This window comes from Pogona vitticeps, chromosome 5 (genome assembly GCF_051106095.1).
Source record: "Pogona vitticeps strain Pit_001003342236 chromosome 5, PviZW2.1, whole genome shotgun sequence".
NCBI classification, from domain to species: Eukaryota; Metazoa; Chordata; class Lepidosauria; order Squamata; family Agamidae; genus Pogona; species Pogona vitticeps.
The window spans coordinates 25242004-25264876 of NC_135787.1; the positions used below are offsets into that span (position 1 = coordinate 25242004).

The 22873-nt window shown below is 41.9% G+C and overlaps 1 protein-coding gene across 1 annotated transcript in view; it reads left to right on the forward strand.

Annotated features, from left to right (window-relative positions):
* Window positions 1-1299: 1299 nt before the first annotated feature.
* The window catches only part of MCUB (mitochondrial calcium uniporter dominant negative subunit beta), a 68164-nt gene continuing 46590 nt past the window's right edge, over window positions 1300-22873 (forward strand). The window contains exon 1 of the mRNA XM_020808841.3: window positions 1300-1463. Coding sequence (XP_020664500.3) covers window positions 1302-1463 — 162 coding nt within the window. The 5' untranslated portion in view covers window positions 1300-1301. The remainder of the gene's footprint in view (window positions 1464-22873) is intronic.

Genomic DNA, 22873 nt, shown 5'->3' on the forward strand with positions numbered 1-22873 from the left:
ACATAGTGAAGTATACAAATTACAGTACTGTGTATATATAAAACCCTGCCCTACAGTTAAGCATCTCGTGAGGAACGTTTGTGTGTGAAAGGAGTATCAATGAGGTGCCGGACAAATTGTGAGTGCTATGCACACCCTCCTTTGCCAGCGGAGTGGATCTGCTGTTGTCAGGAGCGATGCAAGGACACTGTTCAGTGCTGGTTGGTGCCCATTGTGATGGGTGGGGCTATCCATACACATGTGCACAGAGGCACCCTTGGGTAAACACAGAGACGGGTAGGGAGCCAGGCAATCACGTGTACACACGGAGGCCTTCTGACGGGTGAGGAGCCTCGGAGGAGCCTGGGTTTGAGGAGGGGCCGTGTATCACCCACTCTAATGGATGGGCTGGCGCTGTCATTTTCCTTAGAGCAGGTTTAAAGCAAGATTAAACTTTTCCATCTAGTCAGCTTCTCTACGTGAAAGGGAAGGGGGCTTTGTTTTTAGCCTTCATGGCTTCAGGGACCAAACACTCCTAAGCAGACTCCGGAAAATAAAAGCCGCAAGAAGTAGTGGATTGCTCTGTTTACATGGGCGCAGGACACTTGGAAAAGACCTCAGCATTTCTAAGAGTTTCCGAGTGTTCCTCCAAACCTGTCGCCGGGGCTTGTGCAATTCAGAACCGCTATTCCCCTTTCTCTCCCCCCCCCACAGTAAACCCCACTCCCTTTCTCCCTCTTTCCCTGCAGCTGCTGATGCACAACATAAGCAACTGAATATTCCGCCGAGTCGCGCCCTCTCCCTCTCTTCGCTTGGATGTTTCTCCAGCTAACACATGGGCCACCTAAGTTTCCACTGCAATCTCCGCGGGGCAGGGGCCGCTCGGGCTCTGAGAGGCCCCTTCCACAAACGCTTCGCCACCCAGTTCCAGGGGCTGCGACTTTCTTTGCAGCGCACGTGCGGTTAGCCCGCAGGAAGCAGAAAGCGAGTCCCTTCAGTTTTGTTTTTGTCGGCCAATGACACGACGACGAGGAGGAGAGCACCCGGGGGGGGGGAGGAGGAAAAGAAACGCCTTCCCCTTTAAACTCCCCCCCCACGCACCCCCTTGCGGTCGGCGAGCTTGCCACGGATTCCCGGGGCGGTGCAGCGGCAGCCTCGCCCTCTGCGCGGGCCAGCGAGCGAGCGAGCAAAGAAGGAAGGAAGGGCGGGAAGGAAAGAAGGAAGGAGCAGCTTGTTGCCGACGAGGAAGGACGGAGGTCGCGCGCCTCGACGCCTCCCCGCTCCTTCCCGACGGCAGCAGCAGCAGGAGGAGGAGGGAGAAGATGCTCCCCCGGGCGAGGTGCTGGCTGAGGGGCTGCGGGGGGAGCCGGCCGGCGCTGGGGTCGCCCTCGCAGCCCCTGAGGCTCCTCTTCCGCGCTTTGGCCAGCGGGTGGCGGGCCGAGGGCGGCGTCGGTCTCGTCCAGGCTCGGAGCGACCGCTCGCAGGTGAGTGGCCGGCTGGCCGTCGTGTCTCCTCACCCCCACCCCGCCGTGGCACCCCTCAGCTTCGCTTCGCTTTCTGGCCTCGGGCCTTCGGGAAGAAACTTTGTGGCGCCCGCCCTCCGTCTCCTCCGCCTCCGCCTCCTCGTCGGCGCCCGGGCAGGGCGAGGCACGAGCGCCGGGCTGGCGGTTCTCGCTCCGCTTTCCAGCCTCCTCGAGGGTCGGGACTTCGCCTCCTGCCCGCGGAGAGTCTGGCTCTCAAATGGCGAAGACGAGGGAGCACAGCCTCCCGCTTTTGCCATTTATTTGTTTTTTCTCCCGCCCCGGAGTGCTAGGCGGTGACAGTAATGCCTGCTTTTCTGTTTCCCGACGGGGAGCAGTAGTGGGTGAAACGAGCGCGGGGGAAGAAGGGAGAGCCGGCCGCCTGTGAAACCTCCGGCGGGGCCCCGGATTCCTCGCCAGCTCTCTCTCTCTCTCTCTCTCTCTCTCTCTCTCTCTTTTGAGGGGGAAAAAAAAGCCTATCGTATTTTCCAAGGGATCATATGTTATAGTGCCTGGAAATAAACCCCACTATGCTTGTTTCGTCCCAAGAGGCTTTAGGATGTCAGCCTGAGTCTTGGGTGCTGCACGTCTGTGGGAGGCTTGGTGTGTGTGTTGTGTGTGCGGGCTTGGAAGATGAGAAGCAGGGGTGCTGGCGCATGGAAGACCAAGCCTTTCTTTTCCCTTTGTACACCAGGTTAAGACGCCAGAGCATAATAGTTCATCAGTCCACACTAGAACAGTGCTTAATTTTATTTATTTATTTATTTATTTATTTATTTATTTATTTATTTATTTATTTGATTTATATCCTGCCCATCTGGTCTATACGACCACTCTAGGCGGCTTCCAGTATAACATAAACAAATAATAAACACCACTTATTGGGTTAAGAGTCCTGCCTTTTTCAGAAGATCGCCTTCCTTTCCAGGGATAGTGAGCATTTCAGGGACACATTAAGGGGAAATTTAGTAGTGTAAAGTAGGAGTGCTAGCTATAATTCTAGAAGACACAAGATTAATCACACTCCAACGCTGGAGAATTGAAGGGAGCCTGTGGGAATGGTCCCGTAAGAAAGAGCAATGGGTTCATTTAGAGACGGAGTGGTCAGTGGCTGGTACTTTTCCTTGGTCTGATTTCTTGATCTCTCCTTGTTCCCCTCACATTGAGCTGGTGTATAGCTTCTTAATAATAATCACATGTTGTCCAATCAATAGTATATCAGGCAAACAGAGACAAAAACAACAACATAAATAAGACAAAACATATTGTGGCACATTTTTGTGCGTTTCCAGTGCTGTGCTTCCCAATCTCTCACCTCCAAATGTTGTTAGGCTATACCTTGAAGATCCCCTGAGTACTGACACTGTTGGCTGGAGCTTCTCAGGAGCTATGATCTAACAACATTTGGGGACTGTGTTTTAGGAACCATTGCTCTGAGGCAAGAATGGAGAACCTGCATTGCTCTGGATGCTGATGAACTCTTGCATCCATGATCCTTCACTGTTGGCTATTGTGTTTGGAGCTAGGGAGAATCAGAGTGCATCAACATCTGGAGGACCACAGATTCTCTGTTTTGTAAGGGTAAGAGAGAAGGCATGACAAACTGCTGCAGTACTAAGCTTGCATTTGCGGTATGGAAGTTAGAACGGGGCGGCTTTTCCCTTTTCATGCCATCAAAGTGTTTGTGTCAGTGATGTGATGTTTAGCATTATACCAGTTTCTGTTGACAAACAGGCTGTGTTGATGGGTGCATGGATCTCAAAACTCATCAACAGATTTTCAGCCCCCAGCTTCATATCTTTGTAGGCATAGCTGTCTGTCATCTTGCCGAAATTTTATATACGAGTAAAAGATCACTCCTTGTGAGCTTCGAGGCATCCTCTCGACAACTTTATTTGGTAGAAAGCACTTCGTTGTCCAGAAAAGAGAAATGGAAGCAAAATTCTTTTTACTCTGAGCTTTTGAGTAGTCTTCTCTTTGGTTCAGACTAAACACATATTTTTTGACCTGTCAGACAGAAAATAAAAAATAGAAGCAAGGAAAGCACCAGTTTTCAGTCTCCAGAGTTGAAAGCTATGATATACACCCCACCATCTCCAAGCATTCTTTTCTGTTCCTCACTGAGCCTTGTCCTAGTTCCAGTTCAGAGGGAATGAATCATCCATGAATGAACGTTTATAAGTAATAGTTGACTTAGCACAGCTGTGTGGCGACTCAGTTGAGTGAGGCAGAGAATCTGCAGAGAAATGTAAGAACAATATTGTAAACCAGGTATTCTTAAGATATCTAATGTTATCTACATACTGTACATCTAACTATTGCAAAAAAATGTATCTTTGTTAATGTAATACCTAGAATTTATAGTCAAGTGTCATTCAGATAGTGGCTGAAATCCAGTTGTAAGTCACAACTAGGGTAGGCACATTGAATGAGCAGGAATTTGGTGAATCAACTCCTCTACAAATTCTGTTGATTCAAATCAGCCTTCTCTAGTTGTGACATACTGGATTTCAGTCAGTAGCCAAAATCATACTGCTTAATGTGGGCAAGTTGTATCAAAATAGGTACATTTGAACCAGTAGAATTGATAGAGGAGCTCACTCACCAATTCCCCATGGATTCAGTGGGCTGACTCTAGTGCAGTTTACTGCATTAAAGAGCAAGATTTCAGCCATTATGTAGTATTAACAACATAGGCTGAATAATGAAGGCAAATTAATTTTGTTTGTATCTCTGTAAAGGGTACTGTTGTCCACGTTGGAAGACCACTTCAACACTGAAATTTCTATTGGGGCAGAAAAAAGCAAGGATTTTTAAAAAGTAATAAGATCAGTGGTTTCCATCCTTGAATACAACACCCAGAAGCCCTAGTTGGCATGGCCCCGTGGTCAAGAATTTTAGGAGTCATCGTTCACCAATATTTGGGTCAGAGTGTAGAAAATTTATAGCATTCTACTTGACAGAATCATTGTGAGCATCATTGAGTCATGAAAATACATTGGGTGAGCTTGGGCCATTCACATCTTTTGAAGCTTGACCTATCTCACAGTGTTGTGAGAATGTGATTGTGAGGAGGGAAGAGAGGCATGCACACTTGAGTTCATGGGAGGGAAGATCACATATTGAGCTAATTAGTAATTAATAAAGAAGTAAGAAAATGTTCAATTGGTTTAAATGGACCTCTCCATCAAAGAAGCAGCTTTTGTACAGTGGTTCACCACACAGATTGGGGAATTTCTTTGTGGTATAGTAATCCATATAAGGCATGTGCATTTGCTTTTGTTTGGACTCTGAATCCCAGAATTTCCATTCTAAGAGTTCCATTGCCAGACAGAATTCCCTACAACTACTGGAGGCAGCTTCCTTTTCCAATGCGTTGGCCCAAGCTCAGCCTGTCTGATACCTGATTATATAAAGATGATGTACTTCCTATAAGACTAGTTATATGCTGCGGCATCCACCAGACATCTGTCATGCAGATGTGGCCTCAGGCCAAACTGTAAATGTGTGAATGAATTTAGAAGCTTAAAATAATGCTGACAGATGATGATACAAACACAGTGAAAGCAACAGTCCCAGAAGGTAGGAGGAGATAAAGAGAGTACACTAATAGTATACATAGAAACTGGGAAGGACATAAATATGTGTAAATATTATTTTATCTCTTAGTGTTTTTATAGCCTACATGTATTGCCTAAATATAGTACAGAATGCAACATTTTGAACAGAATGGTAACGAAGTGTTCTGTTAATTGCAGTACAGTAAGAAGCTGCATCTGTCTTTTAAAACTGCTCAGAATCAATATTTTGACATTATAGCCTTGACTAAGTGATCTTCAATCTGTCTTCATTTGAGTGAGAAAAAAGTTGTGTGTTAAGCACATTTAAAAGCATTTAAGTTACTGGGTCTTGGTGATTAAAGTGAATGACTTCAGAATTACATAATCCAACATAGATTTTGTATGTATGATATGCAAGTCATGTTTTAAAGTTTCTACATCCAAAACTCTAGGTTAAAAATAAAAGCAAAGTGTGCTGCTTATATACCACCCCATAGTGCTTCAAGCACTCCCTGGGCGGTTTATAAGTTAATTATGCAGGCTACACATTGCCTCCCCCAGCGATCTGGGTACTTATTTTATCGACCTCGGAAGGATAGAAGGCTGAGTCAACCTTGAGCCGGCTACCTGGGATTTGAACCCCAGGTCGTGAGCACAGTTTTGGCTGCAGTACAGCGGTTTAACCACTGCGCCACGAGGCTCTGTCAAGGTAGGTACCATTAGGGAAGAAATTAGAGAACATGGTTTCTCACATCCAACAGATTTGCCAGCTGTATTGCAATCACAAGATAATAGATACCATAAATATGACAATGTGCAACAACCCTGTTGATTGGTGTATATCTTATCAAGCTCTTCCTTAGTAAAACTGACAACCACAGGAACTTAAATGCTCCTCATAATAGAAAAAACAGTTTTTCTCTGACCCTCTTTGTTTAAGGCTGACTAGAGTTTTCCTCAAACTAGAACTGTAAATTTGCTTTCAACCACGGTGCCAGATTCTTGGTTTACAGGAAACCTTGGTTAGGTTTAGTTGTGGTTAATAGTGCTAATGTCTGATGAAATGCTTGATTGTAAGTGTTTACTGTAGTTGTAAACTGTAATTTTGAGCAGAGCTTGGAAAGTTACTTTTTTTTTTAACTGACTTCCAGAATCTCCCAACCAGTATGGTCCCTGGTCATGCTTCTGAAGTTCTGAGAATGACACAAGCTTTGGTTTGTGAGATGGGTTGCTGATTTGCTAATCCCAATGGTTAGCAGAGCTACATTATGTATGGCGGTCTAGATACTAATATTCTGCCGTCGCTTGCACTTAGACATTCTTTTACTTATTCATAATCTTCTCATAACTGGGAATTGCTTGATCACTTTACTATAGCTGGGACTGTTTATCCGCCTGAAATTATCTCTCCTGTGTTTTCTGCTTCTGAGAGCAAACCCAGCCATGTCTAGTTTTGAGTAATTATACAGTATTTCTGATGGTGAACCGTTTTATATTTTATAGCAGCAAAGAACCATTTCATATTCAGTTGGTTAGACGCATAAATCTCTTGTGGGTAAAAATATTATTTTTCATGAGCTGGCAAAAGTAAGCAGAGAAAGGCAACATATTATAGCACATTAAGGACTAACAGATTTATTTTGGTGTGTGCTTTCATGGAAGTCTGCTTCTTCTTACACAGAACATGCAAATACACGTGCCCTGTATTCTTACAGCTGTGGCAGTCATGTCAGGGTGAGGATACAGACAATAGACAAAGTGAACATGGTTCACAAACACAATAATAGGACTATCAAACTGTTAATTTGAGTGCCAGGTACAGTTGGCTTTCATAGGAATGCTAAGATCTGTTTATAGAACAGGGGTCAGAGTTTCACAAGGGAGACAACTATTTTATAACCATGAACTATGACAGAAAGCAAAGTTATTAATGTATGTAGTGTGCTAAGAAGTCTGGACCTCTATTCAAACTCTTAGAGATGCACTGGAGCTTATTTACATAGCCCTTTCCTAATCTCTCTCTCTCTCTTTGCAATCTTCCTTTATACAGTGGTGCCTCGCTTAGCGAGTGCTTCGCTATGCGATGAATTCGCATAGCGAGGGGGTCCGGGCCATCGCTGGAGCATTCGCTCAGCGATGGCCCCTATGGCGATTTTTCGCTTTGCGATGATCGCTAAGCGATTCGCTTAGCGATCTTCACAAAACGAAGCGGGGGAGAACAGCTGATCGGCGGTTCCAAAATGGCCGCCGGAAGGTCCGCGCCGCATTTTCGCGCCCTGCCCTCGCTTACCGAGGGCGCGAAAATGGCGGCGCTATGGAAGAAACATCGCTTAACGGTGAGTTTTCAAGCCATAGGAACGCATTGAACGAAGTTCAATGCGTTTCTATGGCTTTTTTAGTCCCGTTTAGCGATGTTTTCGCATAGCGAAGGTTAATCCGGAACGGATTAACCTCGCTATGCGAGGCACCACTGTATTTCCTTTTTCCCCCTATAGTAACCAGTTACAGAGCCATAACAGAATGTCCTGGGAAGTCAGTGTTCAAAGATTGGTTTCCTCTGCCTTGCCATTCCTGATGTCATTCTTTTGTGCAGGGATTATCTTGTTTGTCTTGTGTAGAAAGCAGAGGGGCTTTACTGGCAGAAGATGGCATAAATCACATGAGGCGTGAACAAGTAAATGAGCTCCGATGTTATGGTTTATGTTGTTGGGATCCTTAATGGTTCTCGCTGTGTAGATATTGGGGTACAACTGGCCTCTAGGTTTAGGACAAGCTCTTATTCTTGTCTTCTTCTCTGTTGTGTTGCCTGTTGGATGTCAATAGTTGTTTAAATTTGGGGACTTGACTGTATGGTAGGCAAGGTCTAAATTATTGGGGGACCCTACTGGCAGAGGATGAGACAGTCTTTGTCAGTCCCCCCTCCCCGTTTTTGATCCTGAAGATCTGCTCTAGCGGATTGTTGGACCCTCCAGAACCTATTGGGGGAATTATGGGGGGCTGCAGAAGGAGGGTGAATGGTTGAAAATCACTACCTTCTGTTGACACTATGACTATTGTGGTGGACACTGGCAGATTAAAAACTGGATCCAATTCCTGGTATTTAGTAATGTGTAATTTATTTTGATTTTTCTTGTTAGTTTTCCTCCCACTTATGGATAGTTACTCTGCTGCTTTTGTTTGTATAAACAGTTTAAATCATCTTTAACTGCCGCCTGTTTTGAAATTGTAAATGTAATGCTATTTTCAAACTTTATTTAATTATTAATTAGATTAGGCACCCTTCAGTCTCAAGAGACTATGGTAACGTGCTCTGAATAGTGGTCTTGGTACAGTGTCTAGTGTGGCTGAGAAGGCCAATTCGAGAGTGACAGTCCCTTCCACGCTGAAGACAAATACAACCTGTCCCCTGTCCAGTTCCCTGATTTTGCTGGTTTCGGGACTGCCTCTTTGCCTCAGCCTGCTGGACAAGTGTATCTTCAAAATGGGAGAGCCATATGTTATGGTATTATATGTCTTTGTCAGTTCTCTACACTTCCCAGAATGACTGCTGGTCAGTATAGACATTGAATAAATAAATAAAAATAAATATAAAGTATAATAATTTTAATTTACGACTTCCGTTATATTATGGATATAAATCCTCACTTGCCCTATTCTCACAGACAAGGATGAGGAATTGTGTGTTTCCTCTTCTTGCAGATAAGGATAGAAATAAATTTTCTGGCACTTTTTGATCAAGTTCTATCAGCGTGAAAAGAGTATCTTGCATTGTGTAAAATTCATTTTGGGCACAGTTGCAAATTTGTGCAATCCATACAATTACCAAAAATTATGATAATGGTTTCTGCTTTTTTAGAAACAGAAGTAATAAATAGGATGTTGTTCTCTTTATTAGAAATCAGTCATTCTCTGCTTGTGGCCTGTCTGTGCAAGTAATTTCTCAAAGGGAAAAGACACTAGGGTAATATTTTATGTGAATTTATAGAGCCAGAGGCAGGAGAACTCTTGTTTTTGCTCTTGGCTTGAGACGGGGTGTATCTTGAGGAAGAGAGTAACATATTATTGCGTATACTGGGAATAACAGAAAAATTGGAGGAAATGTGGTATACTTCCTTAATCTACCATGTAGTGTGAGAGACTCTCTGGATGGAAGCAGGCTACTGCATAAGTCTTAACCTGTGGTCCTCGGACCCCTGGCGAGGTACAGTGTCCTCACAGTGGGTCTGCGAAGTCTTGAAGAAATGTTATGATCTTTGCAGTTAAAATAGAAAGAAAGAAAGAAAGAAAGAAAGAAAGAAAGAAAGAAAGAAAGAAAGAAAGAAAGAAAGAAAGAAAGAAAGAAAGAAAGAAAGAAAAGGCAACATAGAACATTTTTTTTTATTTCCCTGGCTTGTTTGTGTAAAATTTGGGTTTGCTAACCTACCGCCTCCATTAAAAACAAAACAAGGTAAAAATCAGTTATGAAAATAACAGTTTTCTAGCATGAGGGCTTCCTGACACACACTGCTTCTAGGCAGAAATTGTTCGGTCTGCAGATGCTAACAGTATTCAGATGTTCTTGATGTTTTCCTCACTACGCAGCATATTTTTAGAAAATGTAACTAGGTGTATTCTCTCAGGTGAAATCCTTCTTGGGTGTAAAATATAGAGGGGCATTTTCAATTCTAGCTTTCCTTTTTGTCTTTCCTGAGTGTGGTTGTAAATTTTTAGAATAGATTCCGCCAAGGCAGTATCCCCCAGGACATTACAGACAGCTGTAACGAATCATTTCTCAGACCTCTCTGCCTCAGAGCGTAATTGTCAAATATGCCACCCTTAGCTGACATCTTGCTTAAATGCCTTGGTCTCATGAGGGTGATTTTCCCACTAATTTTGCCTTTTACAATGTAGGCAAAGAGAACTGAGAGTAAGGTACATGCTGTAGTGATGTGTAACACACAGCATAAAGTTGTTGTCTTTTTTTACTTACATATTAAGCCCTTTCTCCACTGAAAAGGAAAAAGGGAGGAAATCCTCTGCTGATGCTGGTGGATTTCTAATCGCCACCTTTTAAAACCTCACCCTCAATATGTGTATGTGTGTGACAGAAAACTTAGGATGAGAGAAATTTTCAGCAGCCTTTGTTTGTTTGGTGTGTTCCAGTTTGGTGCTCTGCATTCTTCCTGTAAAAAAGACAGTAAATCTAGGCTGTATGATACATATTCAGTGACTGAAATCCTGTTGCACAGTTATGCAAATAGTGTAACTTTTAGTTGCAAGTTGAGAAGTTTCCATAGACATTATCTGTTGCATACTGAATTACATGACTTGACATGCAGCAGGTCATGTCTACAGGGATTTCTCAGTTTTTGACAACCCACTTCTAAAAGTTACGCCGTTTGTTTAAGTCCAACAGGATTTTAGCCAATGTAACTTGTAGGTCAACTGTCAGACTGTTATGTAGTGGAATGCAAGACTAGAGATGTACAGTTTGGATGTTATGGAGACGAAATCCCAGAATTCTTTGATTGTAGTTTTCTGGGGGTTCCAGCCCTCAGAACTACACCTTCAAACACCTATATTTTGGTCACCTGGAGCTGGATCTGTCTCAGAGACTCCATGCACATCTCAGGCTTGCATCTTACTGTTAAGGTATTAAAAATAAGCTGTCATGGTGCTTTCTGTCTCCTACAGTTTCTCTGCCCTTTTGGCTCAATAGATGGTACGTTCTGAAGAACTGCAACTCACAGAAAGTACTGTAGTGGCTTCCATTTTTGTATATTAACAACAGGAAGTAGGTCTGAGATAGTAATGGAGCCTCCAAGATAGACCCTAGCTCAGATGAGTGAAATACGTGTGTCTGAAAATATCTATAGGTATTGGTCTGTGGACTAGAAGTCCAAAAATTCTGCCTGGGACATTTGTGGGAGTTTGAGTCAAAAAAAGAAATCTGAATAGCACATCCCTATGAGAGGCTGTAACCAGAGCATCTTGTCTTGGGGAGTTCATACTTTTTTAAAAAACATTGTTTTAACGTTATAACTTCTGTGGTTTCTGTCTTTTTAAATATCTTGTTGTAACCCACCTGGAGCTCCATGTTTTGAGAGAGGCACAAGATGTAGATGGCATAAAAAATCTCACTTGGCTATCCTTTGCCAGATATATGATATATGATTGTTGGTAATTCCTTTGCTTTCATGCTTTTGAAGTATCTGTAACTGCAATATTTTACTAAGTACGAGGAGGTGCTGATAAGTATTGAGGCTTTCCCAGAAAAAATTGAGCTAGGAAGCTGTAACTGCCACACTATTCTACATATTCCCCCAGGTAGTCAGTTCACTTGTGACATCTGTCCTGCAGTTTCTTCAGTCCCTACAAATAACATTCTTCCCACTGCTGGTGTAACCACTCATTTGCAGCATTAGTTGCCTCCAGAACACTCCCAAATCGTTGTCCCTTTAGGTGTTTTTTTTGAGTTTGGGGAACAGATAATAGTCAGAAGAAGCCAGGTCAGGAGAATAAGGTGGATGGAATATCACTTGAAAGCCTAAGGATGTCAGTTTTGCCGTTGTTTCACCTGCAGTGTGTGACGAGGCGTTGTCATGCAACAGGATGACACTTTTGGAGAGCTTTCCTTGTCGTTTTTCCTTGATGTTTTGCCTCAACTTTGTCAATAAAGCACAGTAATGTTTTGCATTGATGGTTGAACTGTGTTGGAGGTAGTCCACCAGCAGAACTCCCTTCTTATCCCAAAAAACTCTTGCCATTTGCTTCTGCACCGACCTTTGCACTCGGAACTTCTTTGGCCTGGGGGAACCACTGTGCCTCCATTCCTTAGACTGTTCCTTTGTCTCAGGATCATAACAGTAGATCCATGTCTCCTCACCAGTTACCAGTTTGCCCAGGAAATCTGACTCATTTCTTGCAAAATGTTCCAAAATAGCCACCGATGACTCCACACATTTCCTCTTTTGTTTGGTTGTCAAAAGTTTGGGGATCCACTTTGCTGCCAGCTTTCTCATTTCCAAGTCATTGTGTACCAACTCTCTCACGTGATATTCTCAGATATATAGCAATACTTTTGGCTGATACTCGATGGTCCTCCATGATCATGTCATGGATGGCTTTCACATTTGCAGGCACAGAGATAGAACCAGGCCTTCCACTTTCCACGCCGAAATGGCCACTTTTAAAATTGACAACCCAACGTTTAACTGTTGCATGTGAAGGGCCACTGTCATCCATAGTTTGTGACATTTCATCATGGATCTGCTTTGCACCTTTCCCTTGGAGAAACAGGAACTTGATTATGGTCCTATGCTCTTCCACATTGAACTTTTTTGGAGGTGCCGCCATATTCACTTTGAAAGTTAAGGTTAAAATCATAGGTAGTTGATTTTTGCACCGTTGAATTTAGACAAATTGGCCAATACACCCTGCAATTTATAGCGTCCTAGCTCAATATTTTCTGGGTAAGGCTCAATACTTATCAGCACCCCCTCATAGACTACCCAGTAGTTTGCTGCTCTTACTTAGATTCCAGCCTAGATTTGGAATCTCTTCAACTGTTTCTGTCATGTTATTTCAATCTGTGGAAATGGTAGTGACCATTTTAAAACCTCTTCCCTTGTGGGAAATTGCCAGACTAACTTACAGGTCTCTACAAAGCCAGAAGGATCTTCTTGCATCTGTTATCTGACTCCAGAGTTTGATTGAACTGGTGTACAAATTTCTTGTGATTAAACATTGTTTTAAAACTATAGGCGATTGATGTGAGATCTTCTGAAGAAGAGTTCCCTTTAGATTCTTCTTTCATTAGTAATACGGATAAATGACACTTTCATAAGATGCAAGTGATAAGATATAAAGTTAATAATGTTCTGTGTGACAGGAGTGTTCTTGATTACTGCTTCTCTTGCTTATATAACATGCAATTTTGGCGTATTTAATTTCTTTACTTTCTTCAGCATGAAAACGGACCAAAAACATTGTCTTCAGTCTCAAAGACCGTGTGGATAAGCTCTGGATTTCAACTTGTTCACCTGTATTTACAGACTGTCCTATGAGGCAGTTTTACAAAGTTTTGCATTTGTCATCTCTTTTGTGGATATTGAATTGGAGAGTTTGGAGAAAAGCCAACCAAATCCTCTCACTCCTGTTATGAGGAACTTGCCTGCCTCAGCAGTTGTAACCACAAGGTCTCTTCTCTCTTTGCCTTCGATTTTGTTCTTATGCCAGCCCTACATAATGGAATTGAGAGAGGCGTGCTGCCACCATAGCAGTTTCATTGACAGGAAGGGAAATGGCTGCTACTTTCTGATTAAAAATATTTGCTTATTCAGAAGGTTGAATAATAAACCTAGCATTTTATACCTCTTCACTAACTCAACTGTGACTGAAATTGGGCTTTTTGAGCAATCGTTCAGTCCAGAAGCAATCTTTACTAATGTAGTGTGGACTGTTCCATTTAGCTCAGTGTATCTTTTCTATAATACTGTATTTTACTCCCTCTCTGTCAGTTTTTCATGTGCCCGCTCTCCACGAGACACAGTGGTATTTGGCCATCAAGCATGTTTAACCTTTGAGCTGTTTTGGGGTTTTTTTCTTCTGTCAGATTTTTTTTAACATTAGAGTTATTGTTTTGGTCTGTTTTGTCCTCAGAGGACCCAAGCCTTCTAATACCTCATCTGTCATGTGTTTGCCTCATGCTGTTTCAGTAAATATAATAGTATGAGTTTGCTGTTGATTTATATGAAGAATAGTCCACTATAATATGGATGGTAGTAATGAAAAAGCAGTAACAAAAACAGGTGCACTAAAATAATGTAGGTGAATGGTTGCTGGTTGCTTTTGACTGAACTATTAAAATCCTGCTTGCTGGTAAGAGGGGAAAAGAAGGGTAAAGAAGGATATAGTCCAGAGAAAAGAAGGTTAGAGTGGAAGACCGAGGGGAGAAGAGTGAGAGAGGAAGGAGAAAGTGTGCATATAAAGAAGAGATGTGCAACTTCTCCAGAGAAAGCCTAGATTTCATATATTGATCTGATATAAACAGCCTAAACGTTAGCTGGAAGTGTGAGTCCCCTGGTAGTTTATTTAATGCGCTTTGTCTGGCATTTGCAAGAACTGGGTTTTGAGAGGCTAGAAAAGTTTTAAGAATCTTTGTTACATATTTGCAAATTCATTCAACTGAAAATCAGGGGAAAATTGATAGACCTTTTAATAAATAGTTGATATCTGTGGGTTAGGTCTCCAGCAGTGTGCCTTTGATTAGGAAGTCAAGACAAGATTTCAAAAGAAATGCAAAGGGGAGGAAATGTTGCAGGAAAATGAGCTTCTGAAGTCAAATGCCCTGGCTTGGGTTATACTCACTGTTCTGCTTAATTTAAAGTATTTGAAAAGGGAAATACTGTACATCAGAAGATATAAAGAGGGGGAAACAAGGCTGGCTTTTTATACACACCCTTCCCCTGGAAATCAATTTAAGTAGCCATTTTGGGGAAAGGTGCAATGTGTGATTCCCTGAAAAGCTTGCATAGACATAATTTTTAAAATGCTTTTCTGTATAGAAATGCTTATCTGGAATTTTTGTATAGAGGGGAAAGCATGAAGTTTTAAACAAAGTCCGTGTGGGGCTCTTTCCAGATGGAGCAATTATACGATTTTTTTCTAGCTTCTTTACCAGTTTTTTTCCCCCTATGTCCAGTGTTCGTCATATCTACCATCCGTCTCTGTATGTTCCTGGACTTTAATCATCTTTCCAAAATTCTTCACTTTTTTGTTTGTTTATTTGTTTGTTCTGCTTTGTGCCTTCTTCCTCAAAGGGTAGAATTTAATGCTGTGTTGATTCTGATAAGTTTCTGTGCTAATCTACAAACAAAACACACACAGGGAGAATGAGCAGAAGGAAGCAACTGCCAGGACAGCACTGGAAAGCACACATAAACTATACTTAACAACAATGGGTGTTTGCTAGACACTGACAAGTGCAGGTAAAGCACTAAAGGAGAGAAGCACTATAGCTCTAGAGTGCTGTTCTGTCTTTGATGTTGCAGATAGTATACAGTTATCATGAATCCGAGTGATCCTCTTTTTAGGCTATGCAAGTGGGTGGTCTTCTAAAATACATCTTGTGGCAATGAAAGCCGTATTTTAGTTGTAGTCCCAGGTTCAGACCATGGGACCTTCAGCTAAAAGAATTGCATTATAGATCACAGAAAAGATTTCTCTTTGAGAACATGGAGAATTGCTGCCACTGACAGTAGACATCCATGCACTAAATCAACTATTAAGACTGATTCAGAAGCCTCATGTTACTTTAGGAGAGTTCGGCGCAGCCCTCTGGATGCTGCTGGACTGCAACTACTACATAGTTTCCCTTGTTATTGGGTGAAGTTTTAGAGCTGCTAGTGTTGGGCTGCAGTCTAATATAATCTGGACAGATACTGTACATTTTGATCTCCATGATTCAGAGTGAGCAGTCTTTGAGGCTGCAATCCTTTGAACATTTTTGGGGAGCACATCCCTTAGAACCCTTGGGAATTTCCCCTTTATTTTCTGCTAGTGCTGTGCGAGGCTCCAGCAGCAGCTGGAAGTAAATGACCAGCAATATTGATCTGGCTATGTGGGATCGATGCAGCACATGCAGATTAGAGGGAATGTTGCTCATGAAGTTTCTTTCTTTTTAAAAGAAAACAGGAGCTATAAGGCCTTTCTATGATGCAATGCTTTCTTTTCCCACCTCTTCTTCCTGGGAAATCACATATGCAGAATTCTTTTATTTCACCCAGTATTTGAACCATTTAGTATGTTTGAATAGATCCCAAGGTTTTTGTTTCTGGATGTGGAAAATGTTTAGAAAATCTTCCTGTTTTGAATGGTAAAACTGTGCACCTTGCATCTCAACACTGGAAACACTTTGTGTTGTTTCTAATTTCCCTATTTATTTTAAAGTTTCTTATAACAACTTTTTTTAAATAAACTTTGTTTACTTAAAAAAAGTTGTTTTTTTAAAAATTGTGGTGCTACTTTAAATGGCATATGCTTTTTCTCAAAGATTCTCCTTATTCTGAATGGAAACCAAATTTCTTAGGGTGTGGAATAACCTCCTTCTGTTGCATTAGTTTCCTCTTAGTACTGAGGTTACATTTACAATCTACTGTAGCTTACTTAAGTCCTGTGCCTGCCTCTCATTAGGATGTATTGAGTTGTTTTAAAAATGTATTTTCTTATCCTGATTTTTAATACTATGAAAAGATTAACCACACCACCTGCGCATCAAGTCCTCCTTAGTCAAGTGGGAGGGGTTTGAGATAAAACTAAATGTTTACAGAAAGGAATAAAGGTTGTGGCCAGTTGAATATCACTTGGCAACCTGCCAGTTAAAACTTGCTAACCTTTGCAATCTATACACATTTTCTTTAGTCTAGGGAGAATTGGTTGTGGTGTTGCATATCATACTTGACAGTAGCATGAAATGCTGTCCTGTGCATAAGTAAAAACAGATCAATATGGGCTGTTGTTTCCGAGAATGAGCAACACTTTGTGGTGTTCACTGGATAGTATGGAGATGTGAAAGTTTGGTTATTGTGTGCTTTGCTTTCTCTCTTTTCTTTTAGCAAGATACTTAGAGGTAAAATCATATTCACACTGGAGATGGACTATTATAAGACTGTTTTCATGCCATTTGCTGTTATGGGTCATCAAGTTGTGTCTGACTTATAGTGGATTTGCAAGCTATGTGAGATATGGAAGCAATGCTTTTACCACTTCCACATCACCCCCAAAGAGTTTCCATGGCTGATTGGAACCCAGGACGTCTGTCTGTCACTCTGTCTACCACACCACACATACTCCTTTTATGTCATATATTACTTAATTTTTTATTTTTACAAATGGCCTAATAGAGTCAAATAGTGTGTAAGAGATAGATTCACTGTTGTTGTTTTTAAAGTGAAGACACATTCTTGATTTAATCTTGTTCATCATGGTATAGTGAAAACATTATTAGCCCAGCCTTTTCTTTGTATAGACTTGAGATACTTGTCTTGCCTGAAATAGGAATTTGAATTGGCAAGGTAAGATCTTTACCAGTTGGTGGCCAGACAGCAGAGAAGGGCTGGCCGTGTTCTCCTTGAAAAGGGTTTCCAGAGCCTGGGAGTTGCCACCAAGGATGACTTCTCCAATATCGCCACAATATCTAGGGATATAGAATAAGTGTTTACCTTGAAGGTTTTGATTGCAGCTGATCTTCCAGCAGAGATTGAGAGGCCCTTGTTTCCTTTCTCCCTCTTGTAGCTGGATGTTTCAGACTTAGCTTAGCATTCAAGAAACCCGTGCGTGTTCCATTTATTTTGAGCCCAGACCCACTGATAATAAGAAACACTGTTGAATTAGGTTTTGCTTTTTAAAAAATCAGTTCAAAATAAGGTGTCTCCATGACACGGAAGCATTCTTTTTTGCCTGGGAAGTATGTTTTTTGGTTGGAATGCAAGGAAAATCCTCTTCCACTAGTGTCATTTATTTAAAATCTCACAACTGATTTATTTCAATCGGCATATATAAAATCCTCTGTCAGTGTTAATTGAGTCTTTGAGTTACCAGCAAGAGGTGAGAACAAACCTCTATGCACTGAGAAAAAATATTCTCCATTTGAAAGGAGCCTATTTAATTAAAGGGGCATATTTAATTAAAGCATCTGCCTTTAATTAAAGCTTCCTTCTTTCCCACACCTGAAGCTGCCCTACTTAAGGGAAAGGAACTTCCTGCCATGCTGCTGGCTTCTTTTTTCCCTTTTGAGAGTTGTCAGCCAAAAACAGAATCGAAGGAGGGCTCATCTGGTTGGGGCATGGACCAGGTGGGGGCTCTTTCCTACTCACCTGGGCTTTCCATTCTGGGACTCAGGAGCTCTCACCCTATGCACAACAGGCAATGGGGAGAGGAATAGCACCGGCCTGCCTGTGTATCTGCCCACCTGCTTGCTTACCTATCCACCTGCCCCCTTGCTTACCCGTCCATCCCTTTCTCATCTAGAGCCCCCTCTCCTCATGCAAGTCATAGGTGACTTGGATTTCATGGAATGACAGTCCCAGCTGGATAGGAGTCATGACCCTTCACTCCGGCTGCGATCCAGAGAGAGAAGAGACTCTCTGATCATCCTTTGGAAAGTGCTTTATTTTCCTCTCTTTTGGGAACAGTAAGGGGAAAGGGATGCCCATTGTGCGAATGGGAAGTTGAAAAGGTGGTTACATTACACCAAAGGAATTCCAAGAGTGATTCATATACGAGTAGACGTTGTCTAGAGGGGCGGGGCAAAAATCGAATACATGAATAAAAAATAAATGCCATGTGACTTTCAGTTTAGATAAAAATGCTACATATTCCAATGAACTCCGATGTATCTTGGTAATGTAAACGAGCCTTTTGATGTGTACCTTAGGAATCTGTGGCAAGATAAAGGTTAGAAAGTTCATAGTTTGGGAATAACGGAACCATCGCAAACTGCTGTTTTCCTGGTTTGTGTCAATTTCTGATCGATAGAACGTATGGAGAGGTTGACTCATCAAATCACCACAGATTCAGTCGGCCTTCTCTATTTGCAACCTATTTTCTAAGCAACGGGATTTCAGCCAGTGAAATGGGGGATAGAGTAATTTAAGTTAGTAATGAGTATTCAGCTCTTTTTCTTGATGCAGGTTGGCATGGCTATCTCAAGAGAGAATTTTATTTAGAAAAGCCGGAAGGCACTTCTCTTTTTTTAAATAACCAGAACAGAGATGCTTCTATAAGAAGAAATACATTAAGGCTAACAAACGGGAATTGCTGATGTCTATATCTGAATAATACCAATTATTGAGTTGATATTTTTTACACTGATTGAACTCCAAAGCTCATTTTCTGCATGGTTGCTCAAAGAGGTCTTTGATGTTGCGCATGTGCCCAACATACACGAGACTGCTGAAACGGCAAAGGCAGTTTTTTGTTTTTCCATTGTAAGTAGATGTCATGAACTTCTAGCTTGAGAATTTGATGAGGTACTGCTGCCGTTTTTTAATATAGCTGTTCATTTTCATTTAGAGTGGCTCTTTAATTCCACCTCCTCACATGCACTCACATGTACACACTTGCCCTGATGATTCTGTTAGCTTGCTGTTTGGTTGTTAAACTTCAGCTGTAAAGTGCAAAAGGGGTTTGAACTGTCCTATATCAGAAAGTGCTGAGCTCCCAGAAATATTCCTTTAAAGGTCATGAGGCACATCACAAAATCCCTTGGTGAGTAGGAAATGAAATGTGGTGATCCCATTACCTCTGAATGGTTTTTGCCATCTCATGTCTGTCTGCCATCTTGTCCTTTCACTGCATAATTAGCTTGTAATGTTTTTCTTACCCTTCTCTCTTGGGTCTAAACTTTCTGACACAACTCGTGCTGTCTCACGACTTGCTCTTTTGAGGACTCTGTACAGTTTCCCCCCTCCTCTCTCTGTTTATTAAATCTCTTCAACATTATTTAATTATTTACAGTAGGCCCCAACTTTCTTGTCTTGTTCACTTCTGTATATTAGTCAGCAATAAATATCACTGATTTGGGAAGTTTTATTGCGAACCGTGCTTTCCCTCAGTCTTAAAGCACAGACTGTACTCTGGATAAATTACGATCAGACAGTAGAGTACTTGAGTAGATTAGCTTGGGTTTGCAGATACTTTACTTACCTTGGGCAACATAATTCATCCACAGTTAATGATATCCCTCTGACTCAGAAAAACAACCCCAGACAAAATTTTATCATAGATATTTCAAGTTCTTTTGACATGTAAAGTAGTATTGTTGAACATTTTCCATGTACTCATTATTTATGCTGAAAGTTTAGGAATGGATCTTTCATGTCTGAACGAAAGATTCAAAACATGAAAGAGACGCACTTTCATGTAGTTCTTTTGTCAATTGCTGAAAGCGAGCCTCTAAACACAAATGGTAGAGAAGCCCTTGCTTCCCATCTCTCCATTGTGGCTGGAGATTTTGGTCGTTTGTAATGGAGAGGTAACCAAAAGTTTCTTTCAGGTTTCCTCTTTTGTGTAATCTTTTGGTCCCCTTTCATCCTTGCTGTGTCAAATTTCCTGATAATTTTTTTAACCAATAGCCTCATGAGGATAGTTAGCAGCCAATTGGAAGAGGTGGGTGGGAATTTTGAATATGTAAAAGTCTCTGTAAATATGTAAAAGACAGTAAGAGTTGCTCTTTGTTTCAGTAATTCCTCCAGGGACTATTTTGTGCTGCACTCCTGGTGCCATCTATCTTGGACTGTTGCCGCTTGGGAGATATTTCCTTTAGATTGTTTTTGCTGTTGCCAGGCAGCATCCTTCCTTGAGATTAATTTTTTATCTCCCTCTTTGGAGATTTTCCCCCCTCTTTGGGTTTTTTTGTTTTTGTTTGAGGTTTTTTGCTTTCTTTTCTTGCGTTATTTTTGCTTCTATCTAGCTTGCCTGGTACTGCCTGCTAGACTGAAAGAAGAGAAGAGAAGGAATCAAGTGTTAGTAGGGAAGAGAAATGACCCATATCCTACCCTGTTTCCCTGAAAATAAATCCTAGTATGATTTTTTAGGATGCTCGTAATATAAGCCCTACCTTGAAAATAAGCCCCAGTTAAGTGAAACCCCGCCCTCCACCATTGTGCAGCAACCAGAAGAAGATGACATGATTGTATTTGAATAAATGTAGATTGTTGTGCATGAAAGAAATAAAACATCTCCTGAAAATAAGCCCTAATGCATTTGTTGGAGCAAAAATTAATATAAGATCCTGTCTTATTTTCGGAGAAACACGGTAGTAGTTTTTCTTTGCGGTGGATAGATAGTAATTTTTGCCCTAACTTGCTTGAGATAAATCTGTCTGCCTTTGCAGTACCACAACTCTTTGGTTTTCATTTTTCTCATCAGCCAGCAAAGTCATTCTTATATTCTTAAACAAGACTTAATACACAATGCGGATTAGTTCTGCTCTGTTATGTGATTAATGTTTCTCCAAGTCATTATTTGTGGGAGGAATGTTTGAGTATATATCCGTGTTTTATTGATTTGTAAACGAGTAAGGTAAGGCAATAAATATACCTATAACACTTCAAACCAGTAATAAATTTTGAATTGACATTCTTGCTATACAAATCAAAACTGAAACTACAGTAAAATTATAATTAATGTTTATTTGACTTTTAAGTTAAAAAAAATCAGTATTTTTAAGGCAGGGGAAGGGTTTGGATAAGTAGGAAGTATTCTGAACAAGAAGTCAAAGCAAAGTTTCTGAGAACAGATAGCACTCCAGGGTGCCGCTCCAGCGCAGCTCAAGAGACTAGCTTAAACTTTTAGCCTAGATTAAAAAATTTCTAAAACTGTCTCATCTTTCAGGATGACTGGGAAGTTTTATGAAGAATGTGCTCTTCATGGGAATTGGTACAGTATATGTTCAGATCAGGGGCGCTGTGCAAATTGATATCTGTTTGCCTTGGATGAGTTGCCTTGTTTGAATTGTTATGTTCTTCTTTGTGGTCTCTGTGAATTCACACTAATGAGTTAATCTGCGCCTGCGCAGAGCAGCCTTGGAACTTTCTAGCTAAAGCACATGGTGCTGGGATCTTCCACATGCTGGCTATAACTCTGCCCCCGGCACGGAGTGCCTCAGTTCCTTTCTTGCTGCTGCTGCATCAGCTTCCTTTGGAACTTTTGCGTTTGCAAACCTCTTACTTACTTTATCCTACTTTGAACCATCATAAAGATCTGACAGGACAAGGTGGATGCCATCCTCATAGCCCCCTGGTGGCCCCACCACCCGTGGTTCACGGCATTCCAGGACAGAGCATTGGATTTCCTCAGGCTACCATTTCTTCCTGTTGACCCGGACCATGGCAAGATCTTCCAGCCAGACCTGCAGTCTCTTCACCTCACGGCGTGGAGGATTCCCCGTCTATAGCCGAGGTCCTCAGTCTGGCATGAAAACATTCCACATCCCTGACATATGCCTATAAGTAGAGAGCTTTCTGTAAGTTTATGATGTCACGCCACTTACCAATCAGTCCAACATCCCTCAATATGGTCCTGCAGTTTCTGCTTCACTTATTTCAGCATGGTCTCTCCCAGTCCACTCTGAAGGTTTATATGGCACCTATAGTGGCCCATCGGCCGCCTTCCTCTGAGGCAGTCACACTTTTTCGACACCCCTACCCTGAAACAATTTTTTGCGAGGGCTGAGGAACATCCGTCCGGCCTACAGGCCTCTTACGCCACAGTAGTCACTCCAGCTGGTCCTTAACAGGCTTATGAACCCTTAGCTTCTGCATCAGACCACCTTTTTGGCATTGAAGGCTGCTTTCCTTCTTGCAATCACTTCAGCTAGAAGGGCAGGGGAGATAGCTGCCTTAAGGGTAGACCCTCCTTTCCTCCAGTCCCACCCTGACAAGGTGACCCTATACCTGTATCTCTCTCTTCCTACCTAAGGTATCATCTTTTATTTGAGTCAGCCAATTGTGCTGCCCACTTTTTTTCCAGCACCTGCCTCAACACTGGAGAGAGCACTGCACTCCTTGGATGTTAAGCACTCTCTTTCCTATTATGTTAATTGAACTGCCACCTTCCACACTTCAAAAAAACTCTTTGTGGCCTTCCATGGGTTTCTAGAGGGATGTTGGCCACCTCTCAGACCATCTCCAGATGGATTGTGATAACCATACGCCTTGCCTACCAGCTAGCTCAGACTGCTCTCCCAGGCACAATTAAGGCTGACTCAACGAGGGCTGTAGCCTCTTCGACTTCATTTCTTTGAGGGGTGGACATCGCGGATATATGTAGGGC